At 39.4% G+C, this 27,475-nt stretch overlaps 1 protein-coding gene across 5 annotated transcripts in view; it reads right to left on the minus strand.

The window, feature by feature from the left end:
* Nucleotides 1-27,475, minus strand: part of NRP1 (neuropilin 1) — a 199,200-nt gene that overhangs the window by 57,479 nt on the left and 114,246 nt on the right. For all 5 annotated transcript variants that reach the window (XM_037127401.2, XM_037127405.2, XM_037127404.2 and 2 more), the window contains 2 exons: nt 7,896-8,051; nt 4,153-4,297 (listed from right to left, as the gene is read on the minus strand). In XM_037127401.2, coding sequence (XP_036983296.2) covers nt 4,153-4,297; nt 7,896-8,051 — 301 coding nt within the window. The remainder of the gene's footprint in view (nt 1-4,152; nt 4,298-7,895; nt 8,052-27,475) is intronic.

Here is a 27,475-nt window from a genome sequence, read left to right on the forward strand (position 1 = left end):
GTTATTGTTGGAAAGGAAAGTTTTGTGAGTTGGATCTAGAAAGCAGCGAGGTTGTAGGGGGTTAGATTCTGAGGTAAGGTGAGAGTAAGGGATAGTAAATAGGTGTAGTGTGTGAGAGAATAGAGTTAACCACTACAGTAATAAAGTTCAGGAAACTGTGAAGTGGGCTAAGATCTTGGGGGGGTGGTGATGTAAAGTATTTACAATTGTATGGTACAGCTATTATTTACAATAATATTAGAGCAACAGTCATTTGACAGAATCTATGTTATTAGGATAACATGGATAGGAGGTACAGAACTTTGAGTAGTGTGCTAAAGGAACACAAATGATGTGAATGAAGGACAGTAAATTAGCAATACACTGTGGAAGAGAGAACATGGAAAATCTGTCAAATGATACAATATAACCAGCCAAGGCAAAGAAGACTATACAGAAAGAGGAAGAATACAAAGATACCATTGAAATAAAAGATGTAAGAGTAATGGAAAAAATAGTAATACACATATGCAGCAACTTGTAGTTTCTCTGCAATAGCAAAGTGAAATTTGTCTCTCTGTCTCTACTGTTGGGATGCCCCCTCTTTGGGTTTAACTTTGGTCTTTTCACAGTTCCAAGTTTTTTGTCTTACCTGTGGAAAAAAAAGCAGGAGAAGGGGGGAAGAGGTAATACATTTAGGAAGAAAGGAAGATGGAATAAAGAAAGAAGGAAAGAGAGGAAAATGGTATTGAAAGGTAAAACAATAACAAAAATTAAAAAAATAAAAGATTAATTTTAAAAAGTTCAATAAAAACATCTCTTGTTGGTTTCAAACTGGCCAAACCAGTTTTTCTTGTCTCCCTGGCTGCAGTAGGCTGAGGGGCAATTGGCCTAGCTTTTCTTTCTTCTTAATGTGTACTCAAGCCAGTCCTTCACGTACTCTCCCGAGAGCTAGTCTGGCACTTCTCCCCAGCACCCCACGCAGGGGATCCAGGTCCCTTTCAGAGCACTCTTTACCCAGGGGTCATCGCTGTGGGCTGGGGTGCAGGTGCGCATGCCCGGCCATGCTGCCAGAGTCCCACAGGTTTAAGCATGAACACTTCCCAGTGCTATGGGGGAACGCAAGGCCTTCTGCACAACTGTGGGATTGCTGCCAGGTTGAGTGGGGAGTAGGCCAAACAGCTGTCACTGAAGAATCGTTCAGTTTACTTTTTGAGAAATTCCTCCTACTCAAGCCTGCTGCTCAGTATAGCCCAATTCTCCAGCCAGACTGGCCACTATTGGGGTCAGAGCCCAACACTGTGACTCTCCATTCTCCCAAGCTGGAGACCACAGACTCTGAGGGTACTCTTGGCCCTTGTGTTTACCTCTTTGTCCTTATTCCCCTCTCTGCAACCTTAAGCAACCAGGTCTCTCCCAATGTTTCCCCAACCGTGCTTGTCTGGGGATGGAGGGAGCTGATGACCTGGCTCTCTCCCAAGGACCCTGCAGCAGGTCCATGGCTCTCAAAGAGTCTGTGGTAGACTCAGCTCTAGGAGCTGGGCTGAGGCCGCTGCCTCCACCCATCTCTGCACTGGTCCCTTGGACCCTACTGTCCTGTAGCCATCTCCTTATTGCCTGTTTTTTCGGTGTCCGCTACAATTTCTGGTTTCTTATTTTCATATATGCTGGGGTACTGTTGGCTGTTTGCTCTGTTCCTCCGTAGATCAGCCAGGTTATTCTCCCATGTGTAGGGAGCTCTGTCCTACTCTGTTGCCATCTTCCCTTGGATCTCTTTCCATTTCTTATATGATTATTAACCATCCCCTGCTTATTTTCTACCTACCATGTATGCTTTTTATTCCCTGTACCTCCCCCCCCACTCTTGCCTTCCCCCTCCCTGCTGATAACCCTCCATGTGATCTCCATTTCTGTGATTCTGTTCCTGTTCTACCTGTTTGGTTAGTTCATTTTTCTTTTTTGTTTTCTTTTTTTAGGTTCAGTTATTGATAGTTGTTAGTTTGTTATAATTTTACTGTTCATATTTTTGATATTCTTCTTTTTCTTAGATAAGTCCCTTTAACATTTCATATAATAAGGGCTGGGTAATGATGAACTCCTTTAACTTGACTTTGTTTGAGAAGCACTTTATCTGCCCTTCCACTCTAAATGAAAGCTTTGCTGGATAGAGAAATCTTGGATGTAGGTCCTTGCTTTTCATTACTTTGAATACTTCTTCCAGCCCCTTGTAGCCTGCAAGGTTTCTTTTGAGAAATCAGCTGATAGTCTAATGGCAACTCCTTTGACTAGGTCATTTAATCATTTTTAAACATACAATAAATTATTTGCCTTCTTTACATGTGAAGACTCACTCTTAGGATTAACTCTCAAGAAATCCTTGTGACAATGAAAATGGAGCATTCAGGTTTAAATAAGTATTTTATTTAACTAAAAGGAGAGCCTGGAGATTCAGAGTTCAGACTAACATGTTTGGAGTCTTTATAAACTTTACCTTTGATTTATTTATATTTTTCGTACAGTAATACGAGATTAGGTTAGAATAATAAGCCAGAAATTTCCATCTTGACTTTAAATGGCCTTTTTTTCTATAAAGTTATGGGTACTTCTTAAATTTGTAATGCTCTAAAAATGACCTAGAACTTTCTGTAATGAAACTTCTGAGCAAAAATAAAGCCAAGGTTGTACTTATTTTTCAGTGTCTTTTTCTCCTCCAAACCTCTCCCATCTAATTCCTGCCTCTAAAACCTTGAACTTCTAAGTCTTAGGTCCTAAAACAATAAACATAGCTGCCTTGAGGATAGAAATAAATAAAATTTTGGTAAGAAATCAGATGTTAGTTTTTACTTTCTAAAATGGATTCTATTTGTTTATAGTGTAGTTTTTTCTTAGTTTACTCTTTCCCAAATTTCTTATAATTTCATGAAAAATTGTCCAGGTGATCTTCTTCCTTCAAAATTCAGTGTTTTTCTTATCTAAAAATAATTATACTAAAGAGGATAAAAATAAAAACAATAGAATTGGCTTTCATAAAATAAAAACTTAAATACCTTAAATGTATATACTAATAGAATATTAAAAGATACTTCACAGACTTTTAAAAGTTGTTCTCTTTTAATTACTTTTTGGTGAATCAGTTACTGATTCTGTTTTGAACCTTTAAATTTACCCTAATTGTTACATTTTATTGCTCTTTTTAAAGTGAAAGAGATTTAAAGATTACAGATGTAGATTACAATGTATTTATTAGAATGAAAGGGAATTCTAACATGACTGCTATTTTCTTCAGAATCCAAAGTGCATGGGTAGTAACAGCAGTACCAATTGCCACAGAAATACAATGAGTATAAGAGGCAGGACCATTCTTTCCCCTCCAGCTCTGTTCTGGTTGAACTTTTTTTTTTAGTTCCTTAGTCTCTCAGTACTATACCTTCTTCACCTCAAATGGGTACAATGCATGTACTTATAGCAAATTTAAAAGAAACTATAAAGTCTTATTAATGCCAGAAGAAACAAACTAAAAAACTAGAAACATTGACAAACTGATTTCTAATATTAGTATATTCATTCAACAAAAGATAGCTAGATATTGAGACAACAGCCAAGAGAAAGTTGTTAGGATAGTTAGTGATTAGAAGAAATTCTTGTAAGTTAAACTTCTTAACTATAGTTCATGAGGCTACCTCTAGACTTCAAAATTTAAAAGATGAAGTAGGTAGAGAACATTCCTTACAGTTGTTATTTATTATAAATCTACTAAGTACCTGCCAGTGTGCTCAGCACCCAGGAGATAGGGACAAAGGGCATGGCACTTGCCTTTGTGAAGCTTATGGTCTAGCAAAAAGGCACCAGTTCACAAATCCTTACTACATGCCTGCCCATGCTAGGTCCTTTATACCCATGAGCTAGTCCATTATCATCACAGCCCTGTGATGATGGCTGTGATGTAGCGATGATGACTGTGTTCCAGGTGAGAAAACTAAGGCTTTGAAAGGTGATACATTGCCCGAAGAAACAAGCTAGTGAGTACAAGTAGAATTTAAACTCAGATATGCCTATTCCAAAGCATATGATCTTAACTACCAAATGACACTGGCCATATATATACAAAATGACTCTCCCTGTGTTCAAAAGTTTATATAAATCAAAGCTAGTCATCTCCAAGCTGGAGCTTACCTGTTATCTTGCAGCCATATACTTCAAACCTCAGGGATATACCATTTTCCCAAGTCAGAGGTTTGATTCGGACAAATCGTGTTATCAGAGGTTTGGGGAAAACTCCAAACACAACATCTGTGGGGTTGGTGTTTCCCTGAAAGACCTATATGGAAAAAGGAAGAGCCCTTTAATAATATGCTTTTTGGATTAAAAACAAATCCAAAAATATGTTTTCATAAGTGCTTATAAAATTATTTATAATTTCAGCATTATCTATCCAGGTTCAGGTGGTGTTAATAAGTCATCATGTTATTTTTCCAAATGATGGCCATCAGAAAGAATCATGTTTAATATAGAATATTTTCACATTGGCTAGAGACTCCAAAAGCACTGTTACAAGAATAACATTTGTTAAAGAATACACACTATTATCTTAAAAAGTGGGTAATAATTAAATTTATCATAAAGACTAACAAAATGCTATAGACATTTGATGGGAACTCTTACTATTTTACTTTCCCAGGAATCCCCAAATGGTTTGCTTTTTGAATTCAGTGTAGGGCCTGGCTTTTAAAAAAATTCTCAGGTGTGTTCCAAGCTTTAGCACAAGGTTAAGTAAGCGGCTTTCTTCCTTCCAACTCCATTTTTTGATGGAACAGCTTCTTCCTGACATTAATAAATGAGTTAATCTTTCTGGGTTATTGGCAAAATTACATTTTAGTGGTCCAAATCAAAGCTGAGTTATAAACGATATATAATTAGAAATCATCTTTTCCAGGGCTTCTGCTTCTAGTTTTCAAAGGAGTCATTTTATTCTAACAAAGATGAGGTACGTCATTGCAGGTAATGAGTGATCATCATGAATTGTTTCCCACAAGGATTTGTCAGGGCCATGGGGCCTAGGCCTGGGCCACAGCCATTTGCTAGAGCAGTGGGGATGGTTCGCCATCATGAAACATCCTGCTGATAGACCTGCCTGAGGTGAAACTGAAAGCCTCCACTTTCCTGGACTTTACTTTTGCCTGGGTAGGGGATAACATGTATAGAAGTAACATGTCTCAGTAACATGGTATGCCAGGCAAGCCTCCTCCTCCTGGGCTGTGTAACTAGAGAAATTACCGGGTTCATCAGAGGCATGGAGACTCCTTTCCACCTTCCCAGGCAAGTTTGTAGAGGAGAACCACAGATTCCCAAGGTTTGCTCTTCCCCTGGGAGAAAGGGCTTATAAAAAATCAAGATGCTGTTTTTATTCATGTAGCTTAAGTGGCCAACACAGTCAAAATGAGTCACATGCTTTACCAAGTTGGCTGTTAGCCTGATCCCTTATTTAGATATGACTTAATATCATAATTTATCTAGCCTGTGATGGACTTCAGATTTCTCTCATACCTCAGCATCCCTCTCTGGGAAGCAATCTGTGTGAGAGCACTTTTATATGACAAAGAATAATGGGTCACTGCCAGGAAGAGTAGAGTCCCAAAATGTGGTGCTTAAAGGGTCAACGAGCACACCCAAAGGAGAGCCTGAGAGCCAAGCAGTCTGTTAGAGCACAGCATGCTTCAACCTTTGGCTCACACCAGGGGGATTTTATGTTTGCTGAAAGTCCAGTAAGGACATGCCCTCCATTCACATAGGGAGGACTGCTGGGGGATGTGGCTGGTCCCAGGCTGTTATGGCTGAGGAAAGAGGGGAGCAAGCAGTGGCTGAAAGGCCCCACACTACAGAGAAAGGCAGGTGGCCAACAATTACTAGACTACACGTGAATGTTTGGGTTCCACTGCAATTCAATGTAAGTGCTCAGAAGAGATGCCAGGTTTTTACTTTTGCTGGATTTTTCTTTATTCCTTCTGCCTCCCAATCTGAAAGCTCTGTGTGTACCAGGATGCTCCTGACAGTGGACAACCCCTGGCTCTTCCTGCAGAGAACCTGCATGCGTTTCTGATACCCCTTCTGGGCCAGGTGAACAACAGATAGAGACAATGGCTACAGAGAAGGTCTTGGAGAAGCAGCACTCATTTCTTTAAAGAAATGGCCTCAAGGTCTGGGGTCAGGTCTCCCCATTCTCTCTGGATTTTCTTGTTTGTGGTGTGTCCTTGGCATTAGTGGGTTTTTGTTTGTTTGTTTTGGTTCATTTGTTTAAAATTAAAGAATGTCTTCAAAGACTACTCCAAAATAATAAGCCATGAAACTCAGAGTCAAATTGACTCACTTAACAACCACAAATGTTGACTAGGACAGTTTTTCTTCCCCAGATGGAAGACTGGTTCTCTGTCCTCACAGGCTAGATGGTGGCCTTGAACTTGCATGTCCCCAGAGCTTTCCTTCCACAGAGCAGCTGCACACCTATATCTACTTTAGTCTTGCCTTCTAATAAGAGAGAGGGCTTTGCAGCTAATCAAAAGTAAGTAATTGTTCTTTCCCTTCACACCCAGGAGCTTTTCTCAGCTCCTGAGCCAGAAGTCAGGCTATGAACACTTGAGAGAGATAAGGACATAAACCTGACCTCTTCTCAAACCCAGGACTTCAAGTCGCTTGGATCTTTACTAACATCCTTATCAACTCTCTACATTACTCAGCCTCTGGGGTAAGCTTTTAATTTTGGGGAAACAGTAAGTGTGAGTTCTCAGAAATCTTTTGATTATTAAATAGACCCAGTATAACTTCAAAAACACAGCCAGACTGAGGAAAAACACCTCAGTTCCAAGTGATTTAGGGTAGAGCTCTTAGGAGCAGGGCATGGTTGTATGCCTCCTTGGTTAAAGTAATGAGGAGTTGGCATGGATGTGATCTAAGAGAACATGATGGACTGACTAGCTTCATTCTATGTACTCCACAGAAGCAGCCAAACATAGTGGTAAATTAGTTTGTGAGCCACAGAGGGTAGATGCAAAAAGACTTTTCTAAAACCAGTTTGTGCCCATCAGTAAACGAATGGATCAAAAAATTGTGGTACATATACACAATGGAATTCTATGCAGCAGAGAGAAAGAAGGAGCTACTACCTTTTGCAACAACATGGATGGAACTGGAAAGCATTATGCTGAGTGAAATAGGCCAGGCATTGAAGGACAAATACCATATGATCTCACCTTTGACAGGAAGGTAAAGAATAAAACAAACAAGCAAACAGAACAAAAACAAAGACACTGAAATAGAGAACAAGTGGGCAGCGACCAGAGGGGAGAAGGAAGGGAATTTAAGGGGAAAAAGGGGAGGGATTTTGAGGAACAAGTATGAAAGACACAGAGATGAGGACTGGGGGGGGATGGGAGGGAGGGGGGAGACTGGGCGGGGGGGTGGGGTGGGATGGGAGAAATAGATAAAAAAAAATGTACTTGAAAAGTAACTAAATAAAATTTAATATTAAAAAAATTAATAAAAAAATAAAACCAGTTTGTTACAGAGAGGAAGGAAGAATGAATCTATGCAAGAGAATGGAGAAACACAGAGAATGTGTGTGTGGGTGGGGGGCAACTCCTAAGACTCTAAGAGGACAGTGTCCTGTACTTGGTCCTTGCTTGTCCCTATGAGAGGTGTGAAGTGATTCTCAAGTCTGACACTGACACTGAATTGGCTTTTGGCTTCTGGATCTGGGAATATGAGACACCTTAGTCAGATTCAAACCTCTAATTGCACTTTTCATGTTCAAACGATTGAAAAATAAGCTAGACAGGCCAGACAGAAAACTCCCAAACTAATGAGTACAATTGATCACCCAGTTCAAAGACTGAATTGGTGGAAGGAGTGGCAGTCAAACTTACAACAGGCTTATTTCCTTCTTTGATTGTGATCCAGTCTTCCCCATTGGAGCTGATGTCTATTCTGTAAGTGCTGACATGGTATTTCTTCTTGGTTTCCTTTGAAATGGCCCCCTGGGTCCCAACAGCAGTGACAAAGCGCAGAAATCCTAAGTCCACCTGCAAGACAGTACTTATGTGGTCAGCTGTCCATCACTTCATTGCCCTTACCTGAAGCATATTTCCTGTGGGCTTCATGATATAGTTTCCACTTACATGGGATCAATAGACTCCCATGAATTCTATCTGGCATTAACCACCCCTAAGTCCCTATCCCATTCCTTCTAACAAAAGGCACAGATGTTAGAAGACAGTGACTGCCCTAGGTTGGCAGTTACCAGGAGAAGGTTCTCCTTGCTGCAATCAAGATTGCTTGAAACTGGGTTCAACGTCATGTCACTATATTTTTCTAAGGATTAAAAATGCTTTCCGAATAGCACATCAGTATATGTCATTTTACAAATAGAAAATCAAGACAAACAAGATAAACTCAGATGTTGGATACTGGAGAGGCTAGGACTAGAACTCAAGTCAAACATGGTCCTATTCCCATCGCTGTTCAGCACCCCACCTCCTTCCAAATAGAATGCAGACTAAAACAATACTGACTTTGAAAGCAACGTGAGTATTGTGGTTTGGGAAATGGGCCCTAGATTTGTAATCTGAAATGGAGAAGAGAGGAGGAGTGCAAACTGAGGATTTTTGTTTCATAAATTTGCATTTCAGATAAACGACAAACATTTTTATTATAAGTATGTCCCATGCAATTTTTGGAACCTACCGTAACCAGGTACTTAAAATACAAATTTAACTGGGTATTCTGTATGTTACCTGGCAACCTTAAAACTAACTCATTGAAGATAAATAATCAGGTGATTTTAAGTTTCTGCAGAAACTCTGATTTTCTAATGTTGCAATTTGGAAATTTAATGGTTACTCTGCAACTGTTTTCAAATGCTTTCAGAATACTTAGTGTGTTACTCACTATCCACTGAGTCATGTCCAGTGGCACCACCACTTTCAAGTTGAAGGGCTCTTAAAATCTTGATATCCAAGGGAGTATGGAGCAAAGCTATGTAAATAAACTCTTCCTGTCAAACTTACAAATGACTTTTCAGCCTGAAAATGATTAAATTCCCAAGAGTGCATATTTAGCTTAGACTGATTTGAAACAACTATAACTTTATTTCCTGGCTGTCCTATTCCTGCTTTATAAATTTTGTTTTTAGAATAAAATTTACTTAACAGGTAGGAAAGAAGCTAACTGGTTGTTAACTAGAGAATTCTAAGCGCTAGAAAGAGCTGAATTAAAAGGAGCAATTGATTGAAATTTAAGTAGCCACAGGAAGCACCCAAAGTCTCAGATAAGAAGTTCTCCAAAGCATATGCATGAATCACTCATAAAAAGAAATATGCTTTCTGCCCTGGTTGGTGTAGCTCAGTGGATTGAACGCGAGTCTGCGAACCAGAGGATCGCGGTTTGATTCCCAGTCAGGGCGCATGCCTGGGTTGCAGGCCAGTTCCCTGCAGGGGCCGCACTAGAAGCAACCATACATTGATGTTTCTCTCCCTCTCTCCTTCCCTTCCCATCTAAAGATAAATAAATAAAATCTTTAAAAAAGAAATATGTTTTCTTTTTTCAATCATTTAGATTTCATTTAAATGAAATCTTTTTAAAAATTTGCTCCCCTCTTGGGGTCCAGGAGAAGTGTCCCATGTGAAGGGGCTTCTGTAGGTTTGGGGCTGCAGTGAAATGCATTAGCAACCGTCCCTTGTAAGTGCATAAAGTTTCCTGTTGTGCTATATAAAACTCTGCAGATTCTCCTATTTACCACAATGGGATACTTGACATTTCATTTAATTTTTCTTCCTAACGTTACTGCCACTGGATTTAGTATGGATGAATGACAACCTCACAAAATTATTAGAGCTGGGGATCATTGCAGTTAAAATTAGAAGGTTCCCAGAATGCTAACAAGACAGCCTTGCCAGCACTGTGGGAACTCTCATTGACAATGCTGGGGATGTTCTTTTAAGCCCTTTCTCCCTCAGTACCTATGGGGAATGTCCTAACTGAGAATGTCCCAATAATCTCACATTCTAATAGACACAATTGATGACTCAGGACAGGCAGCTGGAAAGACAAAGAGACAATGGAGCAGTTCTACAATGCCCCTCTCTGTGTTTGGGGGTTCATTGTTCTAAGGATACTGCCTTTCTTTCCATAAAATTTTAGACACACAAAATACATAAGTAAATAAGCTTCTTTCCTTAAATCCAATCAGTTATGGTCTGTCCAATCAGTGTTTTTTTATTTTGAAAGAATATCTTTATTTGCCCTGGCTGGTGTAGCTCAGTGGATTGAGCATGGGCCTGTGAACCAGAGTATCACGGTTTGATTCCCAGTCAGGGCACATGCCTGGGTTGCAGGCCAGTTCCCAGCAGGGGACACATGAGAGGCAACCATACATTGATATTTCTCTCCCTCTCTCCTTCCCCTCCCCTCTAAAGATAAATAAATAAAATCTTCAAAAAAAAAGAATATCATTATTTCACAGCTGCTTTATTTTTAATTAGGAGATGGATGTGATTTTACATCTGAGTTTGCTGTACTTCTGTTCACCATTAAGAGTAATGGTGAAGGCCCTGGCTGGTGTGGCTCAGTGAATTGAGCACTGGCCTGGGAATCAAAGGGCCGTGGGTTTAATTCCCAGTCAGGTCACATGCCTGGGTTGCAGACTAGGTCCTCAGTAGGGGGTGTGTGGCAGGCAACCATGCATTGATGTTTCTCTCCCCTTTTTTCCTTCCTGTCTCTCTGAAAATAAATAAGTAAAAATCCTTAAAAAATAAAAAAATGAGTAATGGTGAGGGAATGTGATGATGGGAGTGAGTGTACACAGATCTGTACATCAAATGCATTCATTAAAATTGTTGAATATTTCACTCCCTGTGTGTGTCAAGCATCTGGTACTTATCTGATGGTATGTTCATTGTTTTACAGAAGTTAACCAAACTCCCTTTGAATTCTAGTGGCCACTCTTTGAGTTAGATTATGTAGCAGAAACAGTAGACGTGACCTAATATGACATCCTGTTTCCAATATAAAATTTCAATACTGCCAGTAGAATGTCTACCCACATCTTACTTTCACTGTGCTCCACTCACAAGAAGAAGATATTGCTAGACATCAGATACAGAAGGGAAAAGACCAAGTTTTATTTTGGGAGGAAGGCACACCATTAGAAGAAAATAGCTGTCTTCACCTAATTCTAGGGAGCAGGAGGGGGTGTCCCAGGAACTTCTTCGGGTGAAGAAGCCCACGGTGTGTGTTATAATCATGCTCTTGACTTATGCATTTTTGTGAGATGTCTACAGGTAGAATTCACATGTGCTTATAAGGCCATGACATTGCTGTAATAAAGACAGGAAACACATTTCCCAGATAAAGAGAAGTCAGGAGAGGCACACATTTTACTGGAAACCACTTGAGGACAAAGCCTTCTTTTTAGCATTGTGTAGCAAATCACATAGCAAACCTTTGCACACTGTTTTTTAGGCACTAGTATGTATCCTCTGAGCCAAGATATGAATATTGTTGCTTCCTATAATAATATATAAATAGCTATTGGTAATGTAATTCTGTAGAAAGTCTCATTTATAAAATTAGTATCTGTATTGCTCAAAAATACTGCCCAGTGAGGTAGACTGACAAGGGAGTGGTTACCAGCTTTTGACATTCTTGAGGCAGGTTAATGCAAAAACCTAAAAAAAATAATAATAAAGGACAAAGAACTGAGATCTGATTAAAAACAGGAAAAATATTTATTTTGGTAGGAGGAGTGTGTCAGATTTTTTTAGAGTGTCTCTGATAACTCAAAGAGCTGTTAAATTCATCACTAGACTCTACAAGCTAAAGAAAATATTTTTGAGCAGTTGTCCCATTTCCTTAGATACCACATGTTTTCTGACCAGCATACACATTTAAACCGATGGTGTCCTAGGATCAGCTGAATTCACAGCACCTGACCATTACATTGCTTAACTTAGATCTTGGACTTTGTTTTTCAATTTTATTTTTCAATTACAGCTTATATTCAATATTACTTTGTATTAGCCTCAGTCTTGAGCTATTTATAGTTACCAATAAAAATATAACCACTTTATATTCAGTGACATAATTACCTCTTCATGTATTTTTCACTAATATTGTACTACATAGAAAAATACTGATAGCTAAAGGTAACTATTCTTATTAATAAGAACTTCATGGAGCAACACCTCTGTGTCAGGCATTTTATTAAGGGCTAAATTTACATGCACTATTTCTTTTAATTCTTATAACAATAATACAAGGAAAGTTTTATGGACAAACAACCAAGTAAGAAAGTGATGTGTGCACCTCACACAGAGCCACATAACTCACCAAGACTTCCCCCAGACCAGATTTGTGGCCCATGCATGAGTCTTTACAACTCCTGCTGTTCCCCAATTCATACTGTAAAAGCAGCAATTATAAAAAGATAATTTACAATTTTTAATAAGAAATAATTAAATGTTATAGTTATTCTTTTTGGAAATTAAATATTTTAAAAAGATTTTATTTATTTATCTTCAGAGGGGAAGGGAAGGAGAGAGGGAGAGAAATATCAATGTGTGGTTGCCTCTCGTGCATCCCCTGCTGGGAACTGGCCTGCAACCCAGGCATGTGCCCTGACTGGGAATCGAACCATGGTTCTGGGAACTGGCCTGCAACCCAGGCATGTGCCCTGACTGGGAATCGAACCATGGTTGTTTGGTCCACAGGCCCATGCTCAATCCACTGAGCTACACCAGCCAGGGCTGGAAATTAAATATTTTTATAAAATTATAAAGAACAAGAAATCATTTATGATTACTTTTGAGTATTAGTTTAAAATGTACACTGGCTATTGCAAAGCAAAATGTTGCAAATGCTTCAGTTATGCTGTAGAAAAACAAGATAGAAATGATGAAACATTTTTAGCAAAAGATAGTGCGGAGACATTTACAATGTTGATAAATAATCAAAATACTCAAGTACAAGAAAAATGCAATTCAAGAAGAACCTCACTAATTTCCTTTTCTAGTTTTAGTTGCATGACTTAAATGTTTTTTCCATAATTAAATTACAGGAAAGCATTTTCCTGGGGGCAAACAAAATCTTGATTGCAACAAAGCCTATCCTGATAGTACAGCTGTCCCAAGTGAATGAACAGATGAATTTTCCTGTCAGAATACAGGAGCCACTGTTAAGTGGATAAGGCTGGAACAGATGCAATGGAAAGAAAGGTTTGCTTCCCCGACTGCCACAGTGCTGACAGCAGAAGAATGACAAGAAAAATGAAGTCCTCAAAAAAGGGCTAACCTTTGTCTTTTCGGCTGATAAAAGAAGACAATGTTTGCATGGGCTTCGTTGTGCCTGGGTGCATGGCACATTATCTCACTCTCGTGTTAACTCTTTTTGCATAAATTAGAAGTAACTAATTAAAAAATAAATATTTAATTTTGGTATGTTCTTTGAACTGAAGTTCCATCTGGTTCTGTTTGAATAATAAAATCTGCTGTAGTTGTTAAAATTGGCAAGCAGCATTGGCAGAAAGAAACAAAAGGGACTCCATATAGCAAGTTAATACTATAAGCATTTCAGCTGGAGATACTTCCAGAATCCAAGCTATTCAAATCACTCCAGTGTGGAAACCGCACAGATTAAATGTGAAGAAGAATGCTGCTATGGATGGAGACACTACCTCTGGTCTCTCATGTCCTCTGTGTGTTGGACACAGCATTAGGCTTGTGAGCAGTGTGTGGGTTTGCAGCACCCCTGAAAATGCTCAGCTCAATTTACAAAATATATTCAAGACAAATATTAGCACAGTGTCTTCACATATTTTGTGCAAAACTTGAGGATTTTTCCTTCCATATTTTCTAGATCAGATACAATTTTGTTAAAAAAAACTAGATAAATATTCCATTTCAATTCCTCTCATAAGAAATTTGTAAAATCTGGATATTGAGACACATTACATTCTGATAAAAAAGGAGGAGAAAATGAAATAGTATTGGGATTCCTACAGACTCTGGAATATTGGTAATCAACATCTAAGGTGATTTAAAAGTACCATGCAGAATTAAGGGGAAAAACTGATTAAATGTCTGTGCTTTACAAGAGATTGTTTTACATTTCTAAGATATACACCACAGTGTGAACTCATTTCTTCCTTAAAATGAAGTCTTTTGTTTCAATACCATATTAACATGCAGATGGGCACCTTAAAACCATTTAATAGCTCCGTCAAAAAGATGACATTTACATGGCCCCCTCTTCCAACTAAAATATGCAGGAGCTATTTCTGGGCAGTAAAAGACTTAATACTCTTAATTAACATTTTAAAATTCTTATTTGTAAGTTACATTAAATTTAAAACCTGACTTCTGCCAAGATGGAGGCATAGGTGGATGTACCGTGCCTTCTCACACAACCAAGTTTAGAGATAACTAAATATTAGCAACAGAAAACACAGCCAGAACACAGAAAATTGAACTTTTCGGAAGTCCATTAACAACAAATTCTTCAGCCTGACCAGTAAGGGGCAAAACCAGAGGCTGGTGAAGCAGGGTTGCACAGGAGGACTCGGTCAGACAGAATCCAGGCACGGGGTTGGACCTAGTGAGCAACCGAGAGAGCAACCAGGCAAGCAACCGCGGAGGAGACAGCGGGGGAGCGGGGCTGCGTATTGACTGTGGTCGAGCATTAGTGCGCAGGTGGACTGGTTGGACTGGGGACCGGCGGGTCCCTGCGGCGAGCAGCAGCAGACGGCAAGCAGCAGCAGAGGGCGCCGCCATTTCCCTGCTCTGACCCCACCTCCACATGCAGCGTCATAACCCAGCGACTCTGAGTGGCCCGGCCCAGGTGAACCACCTTAGGTGCTCCTCCTCACCCAACGGCGTGAAACAGCAGAGGGGGCCACCATCTCCCCGCTCGGACCACACCCCCACATACAGCATCACAACCCAGCGACCTGGGAGTCCAAGGTGCCGCTTCTCACACTTAAAGGGTGCGAACAGACCAAAAATGGCACAAGAAGATCTCAAAGCCCCAGAACCTATAGATCTAAGTGATGAAGAAATAGCAAAACTCTCAGACGCACAGTTTAAAACATTGGTGATCAGGATCCTCACAGAACTGGTTGATTATAGCCACAAATTAGACAAATATATGAAGGCAAAACTAAATGAAATGAATGGAATTGCACAGGACACCAATAGCAATGAAAAGGAAACTGGGACTCAAATCAATGGAGTGGACCAGAAGAAAGCAAATAATGGCCAAACAGAAAAGAGTCAAGAAGCAAGATTTCAAAGAAATGAGGAGAATCTTAGGAACCTCCAGGACATCTTTAAATGCTCCAACATCCGAATTATAGGGGTACCAGAAGGGGGAGAGGCACAGCCACCAGTGGAAAACTTATTTGAACAAATAATAAAGGGGAATTTCCCCAATCTGGCAAAGGAAATAGACCTCCAGGAAATCCAGGAAGCTCAGAGAGTACCAAAGAAGTTGGACCCAAGAAGGAACACACCAAGGCACATCATAATTACATTAGCCAAAATTAAAATGAAGGAGAGATTTCTAGAAGCAGCAAGAGATAAGGGGACAGTCACCTACAAAGGAGTCCCCATCAGACTGTCAGCAGATTTCTCAAAAGAGACCTTACAGGCAAGAAGGGGCTGGAAAGAGGTATTCCAAGTCATGAAATCCAAAGACCTACAACCAAGATTGCTCTATCCAGCAAAACTTTCATTTAGAATGGAAGGACAGATAAAGTGCTTCTCAGATCAGATCAAATTCAAGGAGTTCATCATCACCAAGCCCTTATTATATGAAATGTTAAAGAGACTAATCTAAGAAAAAGAAGATAAAAAACATGAACAGTGAAAGGACAACAAACTCACAGTTATTAACAACCACACCTAAAACAAAAGCAAACTAAAAGGACAGCTAGATCAGGAGTGGAAACATAGAAATGAAGATCTCAAGGAGGGTTAGCAATAGGGGAGTGGGAGGAGGAGAAGGGGGGAGAAGGTACAGAAAATAAGTAGCATAGACAGTAGATAGAAAATAGATGGGGGGGCAAGAATAGCATGGGAAATATAGAATCTAAAGGACTTGAGACACATGGTCATAAACTAAAGGGGGGTTAATGGTGGGAATGGGGGGGTAGGGTGGAGGGGAATGAAAGGGGGAATAGAACAACTGTAACAGCATAATCAATAAAAAAAATTTAAAAAAAATTTAAAACCTGAACTTTTTTTTCTTTTCAAATAGTTACTTAGGGGAAGATGGCAATGGAGTAGGAGGAAGCAGATTCCACTTTCCCCTACACACAGGAGAAAAACCTGGCTGATCTACAAAGGAACAGCCAAACAGCATATGCAAAAATAAGAGATAAGAAATTGTATCGGACACTGAAAAACCAGAAGGTAAGGAGACTACTCCAGGACAATAAGGTCCCAGAGACCAGAATGGAGATGCTGCTGTAGCCCCATGCCAGCACTTGGAGCCGGGTGCCTGGCACCAGGCGCTGAGTCTACCACAGACTTTGGGAGCCATGGGACTGCCACAGAATCCTTGGGAGAGAACCAGGTCAACTCCTCCCTCCATCCCTGGCCAAGCAGGGTTTGAGCAGCAGGAGAGACCTTGTTGCTTGAAGTTGCAGAGAGGGAAATAGGGACAAAAAGGCAAACAAACAAGGGCCGTGATCACCCATGGAGTCAGTGGTCCCGGCTTGGGAGAGTTGAGAGCCCCGCAGTGACGAGCACTGACCCAGATAGTCACCGGTCTAGTTGGAGAATTGGAATGTACTGAGGAGGCAGGCTTCTCAAAAAGTAAAACTGTCTGGGGGATTCTCCTGTGACAGCCACTCGGCCTACTCCCCAGCAAGTTGGGCAGCAATCCTGAGGTTTGAGGAGGTCCCTATGTTATCCTACAGCACTGATAAAGGGTTCATGCCCAAGCCCTCTGGTCCCAGGCACGCTGGCCAGTGCACACCCATTCGCACCCCAACCCACCGCTATAAAGAAGATCTGGATCCCCCACCTGGGGCGCTAGGGAGAGGTGCCAGACAAGCTATTGGGAGAGTGCTTGGGAGAGTGCTTGCAAGACTGGCTGAGTACACAAGAAAGGCCACACCATTCACCTTTTAGCCTAATGCAGCCAGCAAGACCAGAAAAACTTCTCTGGTCAGTTTGAAACCAACAGGAGGTAGTTTTTTCTTTTATATCTTTTTAAAAAAATTTTTATTGTTGTTTATCTTTCAATGCCTGCCTTCCTTCCTTCCTTCCTTCCTTCCTTCCTTCCTTCCTTCCTTCCTTCCTTCTTTCCATTCTTGTTTTATTCCTCCTTTCTTTCTTTCCAATTGTATCTGTTCTTCCTTATTTCTCCTGCCTTTTTTTAATACTCACATGTGTGACAAAAAACTTGGAACTGTGAAAGGCCAAGAGTTGGACCCAAAGAAGGGCATCCCAACAGTGGAAACAGTGAGACAAATTTCATTTTGCTATTGCAGAGAAACTACAAGCTACTGGATATTTTATTACTTTTTCATTATTCTTACACCTTTTATTTTAATAGTATTTTTTGTACACCTCTTATTTCTGTATAGTCTTCTAAGCTTGGCTCATTATATTGTATCATTTGACAGGTTTTCCCTGTTCTCTCTTCCACAGCGTATTGCTAATTTATTATCCTTCACATGAGTTGTGTTCCTTTAGCACACTACTCAAAGTTCTATACCCGCTATTCATATTATCCAGATCACATAGATTCTGTCATATGACTGTTGCTCCAATATTATTGTAAATAATAGCTGTACCATACAATTGTAAATACTTCACATTACCACCCCCTCCCAAGATCTTAGCTAACTCCACAGTTTTCTGAACTCTATTACCGTAGTGGTTAACTCTATTCTCTCACACACTACACCTATTTACTATCCTTTACTCTCATCTCCCTAATTCGATGAGAGAAAAAGTCACACAAATCCAGGAAACACACAGAGTCCCAATCAAGAGGAACCCAAGGAGGCCCACTTCAAAACACATCATAACTAAAATGGTAAAATTCCAAGACAAAGAGAGAACCTTAAAGGCAGCTAGAGAAAAAAAGGAAGTAACATACAAGGGAGCCCCAATAAGGATAGCTGCTAACTTCTCAATGGAAATGCACAAGAAAGGAGAGAATAGCAAGAAATATTCCAAGCAATGAGAAACAGAGGCCTGCAAACAAGGCTACTTTACCCAGCAAGGCTCTCAATCAAGATAGAAGGCCAAATAAAGAGCTTCTAAGACAAAAGAACTCTAAAAGAATATGCCTCCACCAAACCAGCCCTACAAGAAATACTAAAAGGACTGCTTTAAAGAAAGAAAGGAAAAGAGAGAGACAGAGAGGAACACAGGTACAAAAATGGCAATGAATAAGCACCTAACAATAATAGCCTTAAATGTAAATGGATTAAATGCCCCAATCAAAAGACATAGAATAGCTGAATGGATAACAAAGCATGACCCACACATATGCTGCTTACAAGAGACCCACCTCAGGGCAAAAGACCTACATAGACTAAAAGTGAAAGGCTGGAAACAAATTTTCCAAACAAACAGACAGGAAAGCTGGGGTAGCAACACTCATATCAGACAAAATAGACTTCAAAACAAGGGCCATAAAGAGAGACACAGAAGGTCACTTCATAATACTCAAGGGAAGAATACACCAAGAAGACATAAACATTATAAATATATATGCACCAGATGTAGGAGTACCCAAATATATCAAGAAAATCTTAGAGGACTTCAAGAAAGATATTGACAGCAACACAATTATAGTAGGGGGTTTTAACACTTCACTGTCAAAAACAGACAGATCTTCCAAACAAAATATCGGTGATGGTATTGTGGCACTGGACAATGCCCTAGAGATGAAATGGACTTAACTGATATATATAGAGAGAGCCCTTCATCCCAAAGAAGCTAAATACACATTCTTTTCAAATGAGCAAGGAACACTTTGGAAGATAGACCACATGATAGGACACATAAGAAGCCTCAACAAATTCAACAAAATTGAAAACATACCAAACATTTTCTCTGACCACAAGTGACTGAAACTAGAAACTGACCCCAAGGGAAAAAATCCAAAACACTCAAAATCATGGAGATTGAATAGCATGCTATTAAACAATGAATGGATCAAGAATGAAATTGGGGCCCTGGCTGCTGTGGCTCAGTGGATTGAGCACGGGCCTGTGAAGCAAAGGGTTGCTGGTTTGATTCCCAGTCAGGGCACATGCCTGGGTTGCAGGCCAGGTCCCCAGTAAGGGACACATGAGAGGCAACCACACATTGATGTTTCTCTCCCACTCTTTCTTCTTTCATTCCCTTCTCTCTAAAAACAAATAAAAATATTTTAAAAAAGAATGAAATGGGGGAAGAAATGAACTTTCTGGAAACAAACAAAAATGAACTCACAGCAACTCAAAATTTATGGGACACAGCAAAGGCAGTCCTGAGAGGGAAGTTCATAGCAATACAGGCCTACCTAAAAAAGATAGAAACATTTCAAACAAACAACTTAACCCTACACCTACAAGAACTTGAGGAACAACAAAGACAGCCCAGAGCAAGTAGGAGGAAGGAAATAACCAAGATCAGAGCAAAATTAAATGACATAGAGACCAAAAGCACAATTCTAAGGATCAATGAATCCAGGAGCTGGTTCTTTGAAAAGATAAACAAAAGCAACAAGCCTTTAAGCAGGCTCATCAAGAAAAGAAGAGAGAGGACACAAATAAACACAATCAGAAATGAAAGAGGAGAGACTACAACTGACACCACAGAAATACAAAGCACTGTAAGAAATTATGGTGAAGAACTGTATGCCAAGAAATTTGAAAGCCTAGGTGAAATGGACAAATTTCTAGGAAAATATAATCTTCCAAAACTCAATGAAGAAGAAGCAGTATGCCTGAACAGACTGATAACACCAGATGAAATTGAAGCAGTAGCAACAACAGCTAAAAATCCCGACACACAAAAGCCCTGGACCAGATGGTTTCACAGGAGAATTCTACACAGCATTTAAGGAAGAGCTAGCCCCTATCCTCCACAGATTATTCCCAAAAAATCCAAAGTGATGGAAGACTCCCAAACTTTTTTGATGAAGCCAGAATCATCCTAATCCCAAAACCAGATAAAGACACAACAAAGAAAGAAATCTTCAGGCCAATACCACTGATGAACATAGATGCTATAATCCTCAACAAAATGTTGGCAAACTGCATTCAACAATACATTACAGATATCATACACCATGACCAAATGGGATTCATCCAGGAATGCAAGGATGGTTCAGTATTTAAAAGTCAGCAAATATAATACATCACATAAACAAAGCAAAGACAAAAATCACATGATCATAGCAATAAATGCGATAAAAGCATTTGACAAGGTACAGCACCCATTTATGATAAAAACACTCAGCAAAGTGGAAATAAAGGGAGCATTCCTCAACATAATAAAGGTCATATATGAGAGACCTGCAGCCAACATCATACTCAATGGGCAAAAACTAAAATTTTTTCCACTAAGATCAGGAACAAGACAAGGTTGTCCACTTTCACCACTTCTACTCAATATAGTATGGGAAGTTTTAGCCACAGTGATCAGACAAGAAAAGGAAATAAAAGGCATCCAAATCAGAAAGGAGGAAACAAAACTGTCACTGTTTGCAGATGACATGATAGTGTACATGGAAAATCCTATAGACTCCAACCAGAAACTGCTCTACCTAATAAATGAATTTGGCAAAACAGGGGGGATAAAAAGTCAGTATTCAGAAATCAGGCCCTGGCTGTTGTAGCTCAGTGGATTGAGTGCAGGCCTGTGAACCAAAGCATCACAAGTTTGATCCCCAATCAGGGCACATGCCTGGGTTGCAGGCCATATCCCCAGGATGGGGTGTACTAAAGGAAACCATACAGTGATGTTTCACTCCCTCTGTTTCTCCCTCCCTTCTCCATCTCTCTGAAATGAATAAATAAAATATTTAAAAAATAAATCAAAGGCATTTTTGTACATCAACAATGAAGCAATAGAAGCAAAAATAAGAAAAAATATCCCATTCAATACAGCAAAGAGAAAAATAAAATACCTAGGAATAAACCTAACCAAGGAGGTAAAAGACCTATATGCAGAAAAGTACACAAGACTGAAGAAAGAAATCAAGGGAGACACGAACAAATGGAAAACATACCATGTTCATGGATTGAAAGAATTAACATCATCAAAATGTTCATACTACCCAAAGCAATATACAGATTCAATGCAATACCTATTAAAATACCAAGGGCATATTTCACAGACATAGAACAAACACTTCAAAAATTTATATGGAACCATAAACGTCCCCAAATAGCTGCTGCAATTTTGAGAAAGAAGACCAAAGTGGGAGGGATTGCAATACCTGATACCAGGCTGTATTATAAGGCCAGTGTGATCAAGACAGCCTGATACTGGCATAAAAATGGGCACATAGACCAATGGAACAGAACAGAGAGTCCAGAAATAAACTCAAGTCTCTATGGTGAATGAATATTCAACAAAATGGGCAGCAACATAAAATGGAGTAAAAATAGCCTGTTCAACAAATGGTGTTGGGAGAACTGGACAGCTATGTGCAAAAAAATGAAATTTGAGCACCAACTTACACCATACACCAAAATAAATTCAAGGTGAATGAAAGACTTAAATATAAGCCTTGACACCATTAAAGTCCTAGAGGAAAACACTGGCAGGAAAATCTCAGATATTTCACACAGCAACAGTTTTACTGATATGTCCCCTAGAGCAAGGGACATAAAGGAAGAATAAATGAATGGGATCTCATCAAAATAAAAAGCTGCTGCATGGCTAAAAAAAAACAGTATTAAAATAAAAAGAGAATGAACTGTATGGGAAAACATATTTGCCAATGATACCTCAGACACTGGGTTTAATCTCCAAAATATACAAGGAACTTACAGAACTCCACTCTAAGAAGACAGGCAACCCAATTAAAAAGTGGGCAAAGGACTTGAACAGACACTTCTCCAAGGAGGACATACAGAGGATCCAGAGTCACATAAAGAGATGCTCAATATTGTTAGCTATAAGAGAGATGCAAATTAAAACCACAATGAGATACCACTTTACATCTGTCAGAATGCCCATCATAAACAAAGCAACAAACAACAAATGTTGGAGAGGCTGTGGAGAAAAAGGGACCATAGTGCACTCTTGGTGGGATTGCAGACTGATACAACCACTATGGAAAACAGTATGGAATTTTCTAAGAAAACTGAAAATAAATCTGCCTTTTGACCCAGGAATTCCACTGCTAGGTTTATATCCTAATACCCTGAAACAGCAATCCAAAAGAACTTATGCATCCCAATGTTCATAGCAGCACAATTTACAATAGCCAAGTACTGGAAGCAACCTAGGTGCCCATAAGTAAATGAATGGATCCAAAAACTATGGTACATTTACACAATAAAATTCTATGCAGCAGGAAGAAAGAAGGAGCTCCTGCCCTTTGCAATAGCATGGATGGAACTGGAAAGCACTATGCTGAGTGATATAAGCTAGGCAGTGAAAGACAAATACCATATGGCTTCACGTTTAACAGGAATCTAAACAACAAAGCAAACAAGCAAGCAAAGTATACCCAAAGACAGTGAAATAGAGAACAGACTGACAGTAACTAGAGGGGAGGGGGAGGAAATTTCAGGGAAAAGGGGGAAAAAGGGTGTACATATATAAGCATAAAGGACACATGGACAAAAACTAAGGGGGGTGCAAATAGGAGGTACTTGAGGAGCACTGGGGGTGGGCTAGGATGGGAGTATAAGACAGACAACTGTAGCTGAACAATAATTAAAATAAATAAGTAAATATAAAAAAGGAAATACATAAGTAAAAAAAAATTAAAACCTTAGCCTAGTTCTTTAATGTGGAAATAGAATAAGTACTCAGAACAGATAAAGTAATCCCTAGAAACTCGGTTAACAATTTAACTTAGAATTAATTGGAACTTCTTAGGAGAAAAAACAAGTATAATACAGCTTTAAAAACATTGTAACAGTCTCAAATATTATTAATCTCATCAAATGTCTCCTAGGAGATTCTTAGTATATGCTCTTTTGAGATGGGTTTTATCAGGAAAGCTTTAGTGACCTTCTCCTGAATGGACAGCACAGACTGGCACAGGCTGTCCTGCCACAACTCTTGGTTCCATCTGCTGCTTGTTCATGTGCAATACCCCTGAAAGCTAGAAAAGTTCTCCTATTAGAGGACCTCAAGGCTAGGGCTTGTGTGTGATATGTAGGCATGTACAAGCTGGCTGGTCCAGTGACACTGACTTAGCTGACTGCAGGGATATGATTCCAGATACCACATGAAAATAAGCAGGGTGTGTGTACAGATCTCTGGCTCCTGATTTCAGTCTCTGACAAAACAAAGAGGGTCCAGTAATGGAAAAATGAATAAAATTAATCTGGATTAAAATCATTTTAAGACTTAATAGCAAAATGTATTATCACTGCACATAATTTCAGTAGAACTGTGTTATGTAGATAAAGCATTTATTATTGTTGTTTTAAAAATTATTTTGGGTCAAACAGTAAACTAATAGAGTGAGCTAGGGTGCATGATCACACAGATGTGTCTTAAAGCCCAAATGTTGTTTTTCACACATTGTAGATGTGTACATCTGAGAGTGTGAAACTAAACTGGAGGACAAAAAATGTCCTGATAAATGTTTAATCCATTAAATTCAAGACACATTTATTGTATGCCAAGCTCTGGAAGCAAGTAAGACTATGAGGAAATAATGATAATATAAGACTGAAAATAAAAAGTGCCAGCATGCCGATAGATGAGGCATTTTGGAATTTAGAAGAAAGAACAATTATTTGTGGAAGGAGAAGAAAAGGCTTTGTGGAAAAGAGGTCATTTGAATCATTCAAAATGAACCTCATAGGATAAGATAATACTCTGCAGGGGAAGGGGCCAGGGTTGATGAGCTAAAGGCAGAAGACCCAGGGGAAAAAAACCCCAACTGCCTACATTTCAAAATGTGACCAGTACTTTTCTTCTATCTAATATCCCTTGGTAAAATTCACTTTGAGAGCAAAAAAAGTATCCTCAACACACCCACTTCTCCACACTTCAGCCTTCGTGGAGTCTTTCATGTCCAGGCCAGGAAGTGCTTGATCAGAGATGGAGAATGAAATCTTACTGGTATGTAAACCTTGACTCATGACTGCGCACTGCACTGCACTGCTGTGGAAATTTCACTGAAATGTGAGCTTTCACTGCCTCAGGGATCCACACTTTCCTAGGAATGAGCCCCAGACCTCAATTTGCCTGAGTTAGAGTCCTCTTTAGAGCCTAATGCCACACTCTGTGGTCCTATCCTATGTTTATATCTACATTTAAAATAAAACATTTCAGCAAAGTGGTGTAAAAACTGGGTGATGTTTTCTTCACACTGCTGTTGAAATCACACCATTTTCTCCTCAAACCTTTAGTAATGAGAGGGCAATGAGTTCAGAACATGAGCTTGTAATGGTGGTATTTTTGTTTCTAATATCCATTGTACTGTGGAGGGAAGTTGGTGACTGGCAGTTACTCATTTATAACAAAAAAGTACTAGATACTTGGGTGAAAGAAAGAGAAGGTTACCAGATCCCTGGACTCTATTCAGTGAGGAAAAAGGTAAAGTCAACAATAAATTTCAATACAAACTGCATAAAAAATACTCTCGGACTTCTAATGAATTCTAGGACTACAGGGAGAAAATTGGGGTAATGCGGGTAGCCTGTGGTGGCAAAAAAAGCAGAGGCCCCGGGACTACCTCTGAGGCTTTGACATTAAAGAGTGACCTGAACAATGTTACACAAGTAAATTAGCCATTCCAAGCCCCAGTCTCCTCCTCTCTCCAACAAAGTATCAATGCTTAGCCTACTTAGTTACTTCTTATAGTTATTATGATGACCATAATGATGCATTTGTACACACATTCATCATAAGAATGTGAATCTAATATTTTTTTCTTAGTCATTTGGATAATTGGTGTGAGTGTGTCTGTGTGTATGTGTGTGTGTGTGTAGTATTTCCTTTAGTTCCTAGATTATAACTCCTTTGAAAGAGAGACAAAATCTTCTTTATCTTTAAATTCACCTAGCTCCACACAGTAACCCATAATTCTTAGAAGATGCTCAATGTTTGTTGAATTTAAATTTAATGCTAGGTCAGTCCAATATTTCTGGAAAGAGCTGAAATTTCTTTCTCTCAAACAAAAGCTAAATACCCATCATAAAATTCAATGTTGAAGTGTTTGGGCAAAGAGCATACACTAACATTAGGAATGTAATTATTCTTATCTTGCTGTTTATAACCGCAAATATTATAACTACTCATAAAATTTCCAGTCATTTGAAAAGTTCACTGCTTAAAGCTAGACTCAGCTAAATGATGAGCTTCATTGGCTAGGTCTATTCCATGTGAAACATTCTTTTTCATTTATTTCTCAAGTAACCTCTTATTAACTTAGTAAGTGTCCCTTCTCCTAGAAGTTACCCCAAAGGGTAGCAGGGCTTAACTAATTTCTTCCTATATATCCATTATGCTCTCAAATACCAACTCAAACCTATTCTTGTTTTTTTTTTAATTTTATTTAGTTACTTTTCAAGTACATTTTTTTTTATCTATTTCTCCCATCCCACCCCCCCCGGTCTCCCCCCTCCCTCCGATTCCCCCCCCCAGTGCTCATCTCTGTGTCTTTCATACTTGTTCCTCAAAATCCCTCCCCCTTTTTCCCCTTAAGTTCCCTTCCCTCTCCCCTCTGGTCGCTGCCCACTTGTTCTCTATTTCAGCGTCTTTGTTTTTATTCTGTTTGCTTGTTTGTTTTATTCTTTAGCTTCCTGTCAAAGGTGAGATCATATGGTATTTGTCCTTCAATGCCTGGCCTATTTCACTCAGCATAATGCTTTCCAGTTCCATCCATGTTGTTGCAAAAGGTAGTAGCTCCTTCTTTCTCTCTGCTGCATAGAATTCCATGGTGTATATGTACCACAATTTTTTGATCCATTCATTTACTGATGGGCACCTAGGTTGCTTCCAACTCTTGGCTATTGTAAATTGTGCTCCTATGAACATTGTGGTGCATAGGTTCTTTGAAATTGATGTTTTAGGATTCTTGGGGTATAATCCTAGCAGTGGAATTGCTGGGTCAAAAGGCAGGTCGATTTTTATTTTTCTGAGAAAATTCCATACTGTTTTCCATAATGGTTGTACCAGTCTGCAATCCCACCAACAGTGGACTAAGGACCCCTTTTCCCCACAACCTCTCCAACATTTGTTGTTTGTTGCTTTGTTTATGATAGCCATCCTGACTGGTGTAAAGTGGTATCTCATTGTGGTTTTAATTTGCATCTCTCTGATAGCTAACGATATTGAGCATCTCTTCATGTGTCTCTGGATACTCTGTATGTCCTCCTTGGAGAAGTGTCTGTTCAAGTCCTTTTCCCATTTTTTAATTGGGTTGGGTGCCTTCTTAGAGTGGAATCGTATAAGTTCTTTGTATATTTTGGAGATTAAACCTTTGTCTGAGGTATCATTGGCAAATATGTTTTCCCATACAGTTGGTTGTCTTGCTAATTTAATACTGTTTTCTTTAGCCATGCAGAAGCTTTTTATTTTGATGAGATCCCATTTGTTTATTCTTTCCTTTACACTCCTTGCTCTAGGGGACATATCAGTAAAGAAGTTGCTGCATGAAATATCTGACATTTTCTTGCCAATGTTCTCCTCTAGGACTTTAATGGTGTCACAGCTTACATTTCAGTCTTTTATCCACCTTGAATTTATTTTGGTGTATGGTGTAAGTCTGTGCTCAAGTTTCATTTTTTTGCACGTAGCTGTCCAGTTCTCCCAACACCATTTGTTGAAGAGGCTATCTTTACTCCATTTTATGTTACTGCCCCCTTTGTCGAATATTAATTGACTGTAGAGAGTTGGGTTGATTTCTGGGCTCTCTGTTCTGTTCCATTGGTCTATGTGCCTGTTTTTATGCCAGTACCAGGCTGTTTTGATTATAGTGGCCTTGTAATACAGTTTGATATCAGGTATTGTGATCCCCCCTACTTTGTTCTTCTTTCTCAAAAGAGCAGCTGCTATTCGAGCTCGTTTATGGTTCCATATAAATTTTTGAATTGTTTGTTCTATGTCTGTGAAATATGCCATTGGTACTTTAATAGGTATTGCATTGAATCTGTATATTGCTTTTGGTAGTATGGACATTTTGATGATGTTAATTCTTCCAATCCATGAACAAGGTATATGTTTCCATTTGTTTGTGTCTTCTTTGATTTCGTTCTTCAGTGCTGTGTAGTTTTCTGCATACAGGTTTTTTACCTCCTTAGTTAGGT

This window comes from Artibeus jamaicensis, unplaced genomic scaffold, assembly GCF_021234435.1.
Source record: "Artibeus jamaicensis isolate MK-2021 breed Jamaican fruit bat unplaced genomic scaffold, CSHL_Jam_final contig_515, whole genome shotgun sequence".
Lineage (NCBI taxonomy): Eukaryota > Metazoa > Chordata > Mammalia > Chiroptera > Phyllostomidae > Artibeus > Artibeus jamaicensis.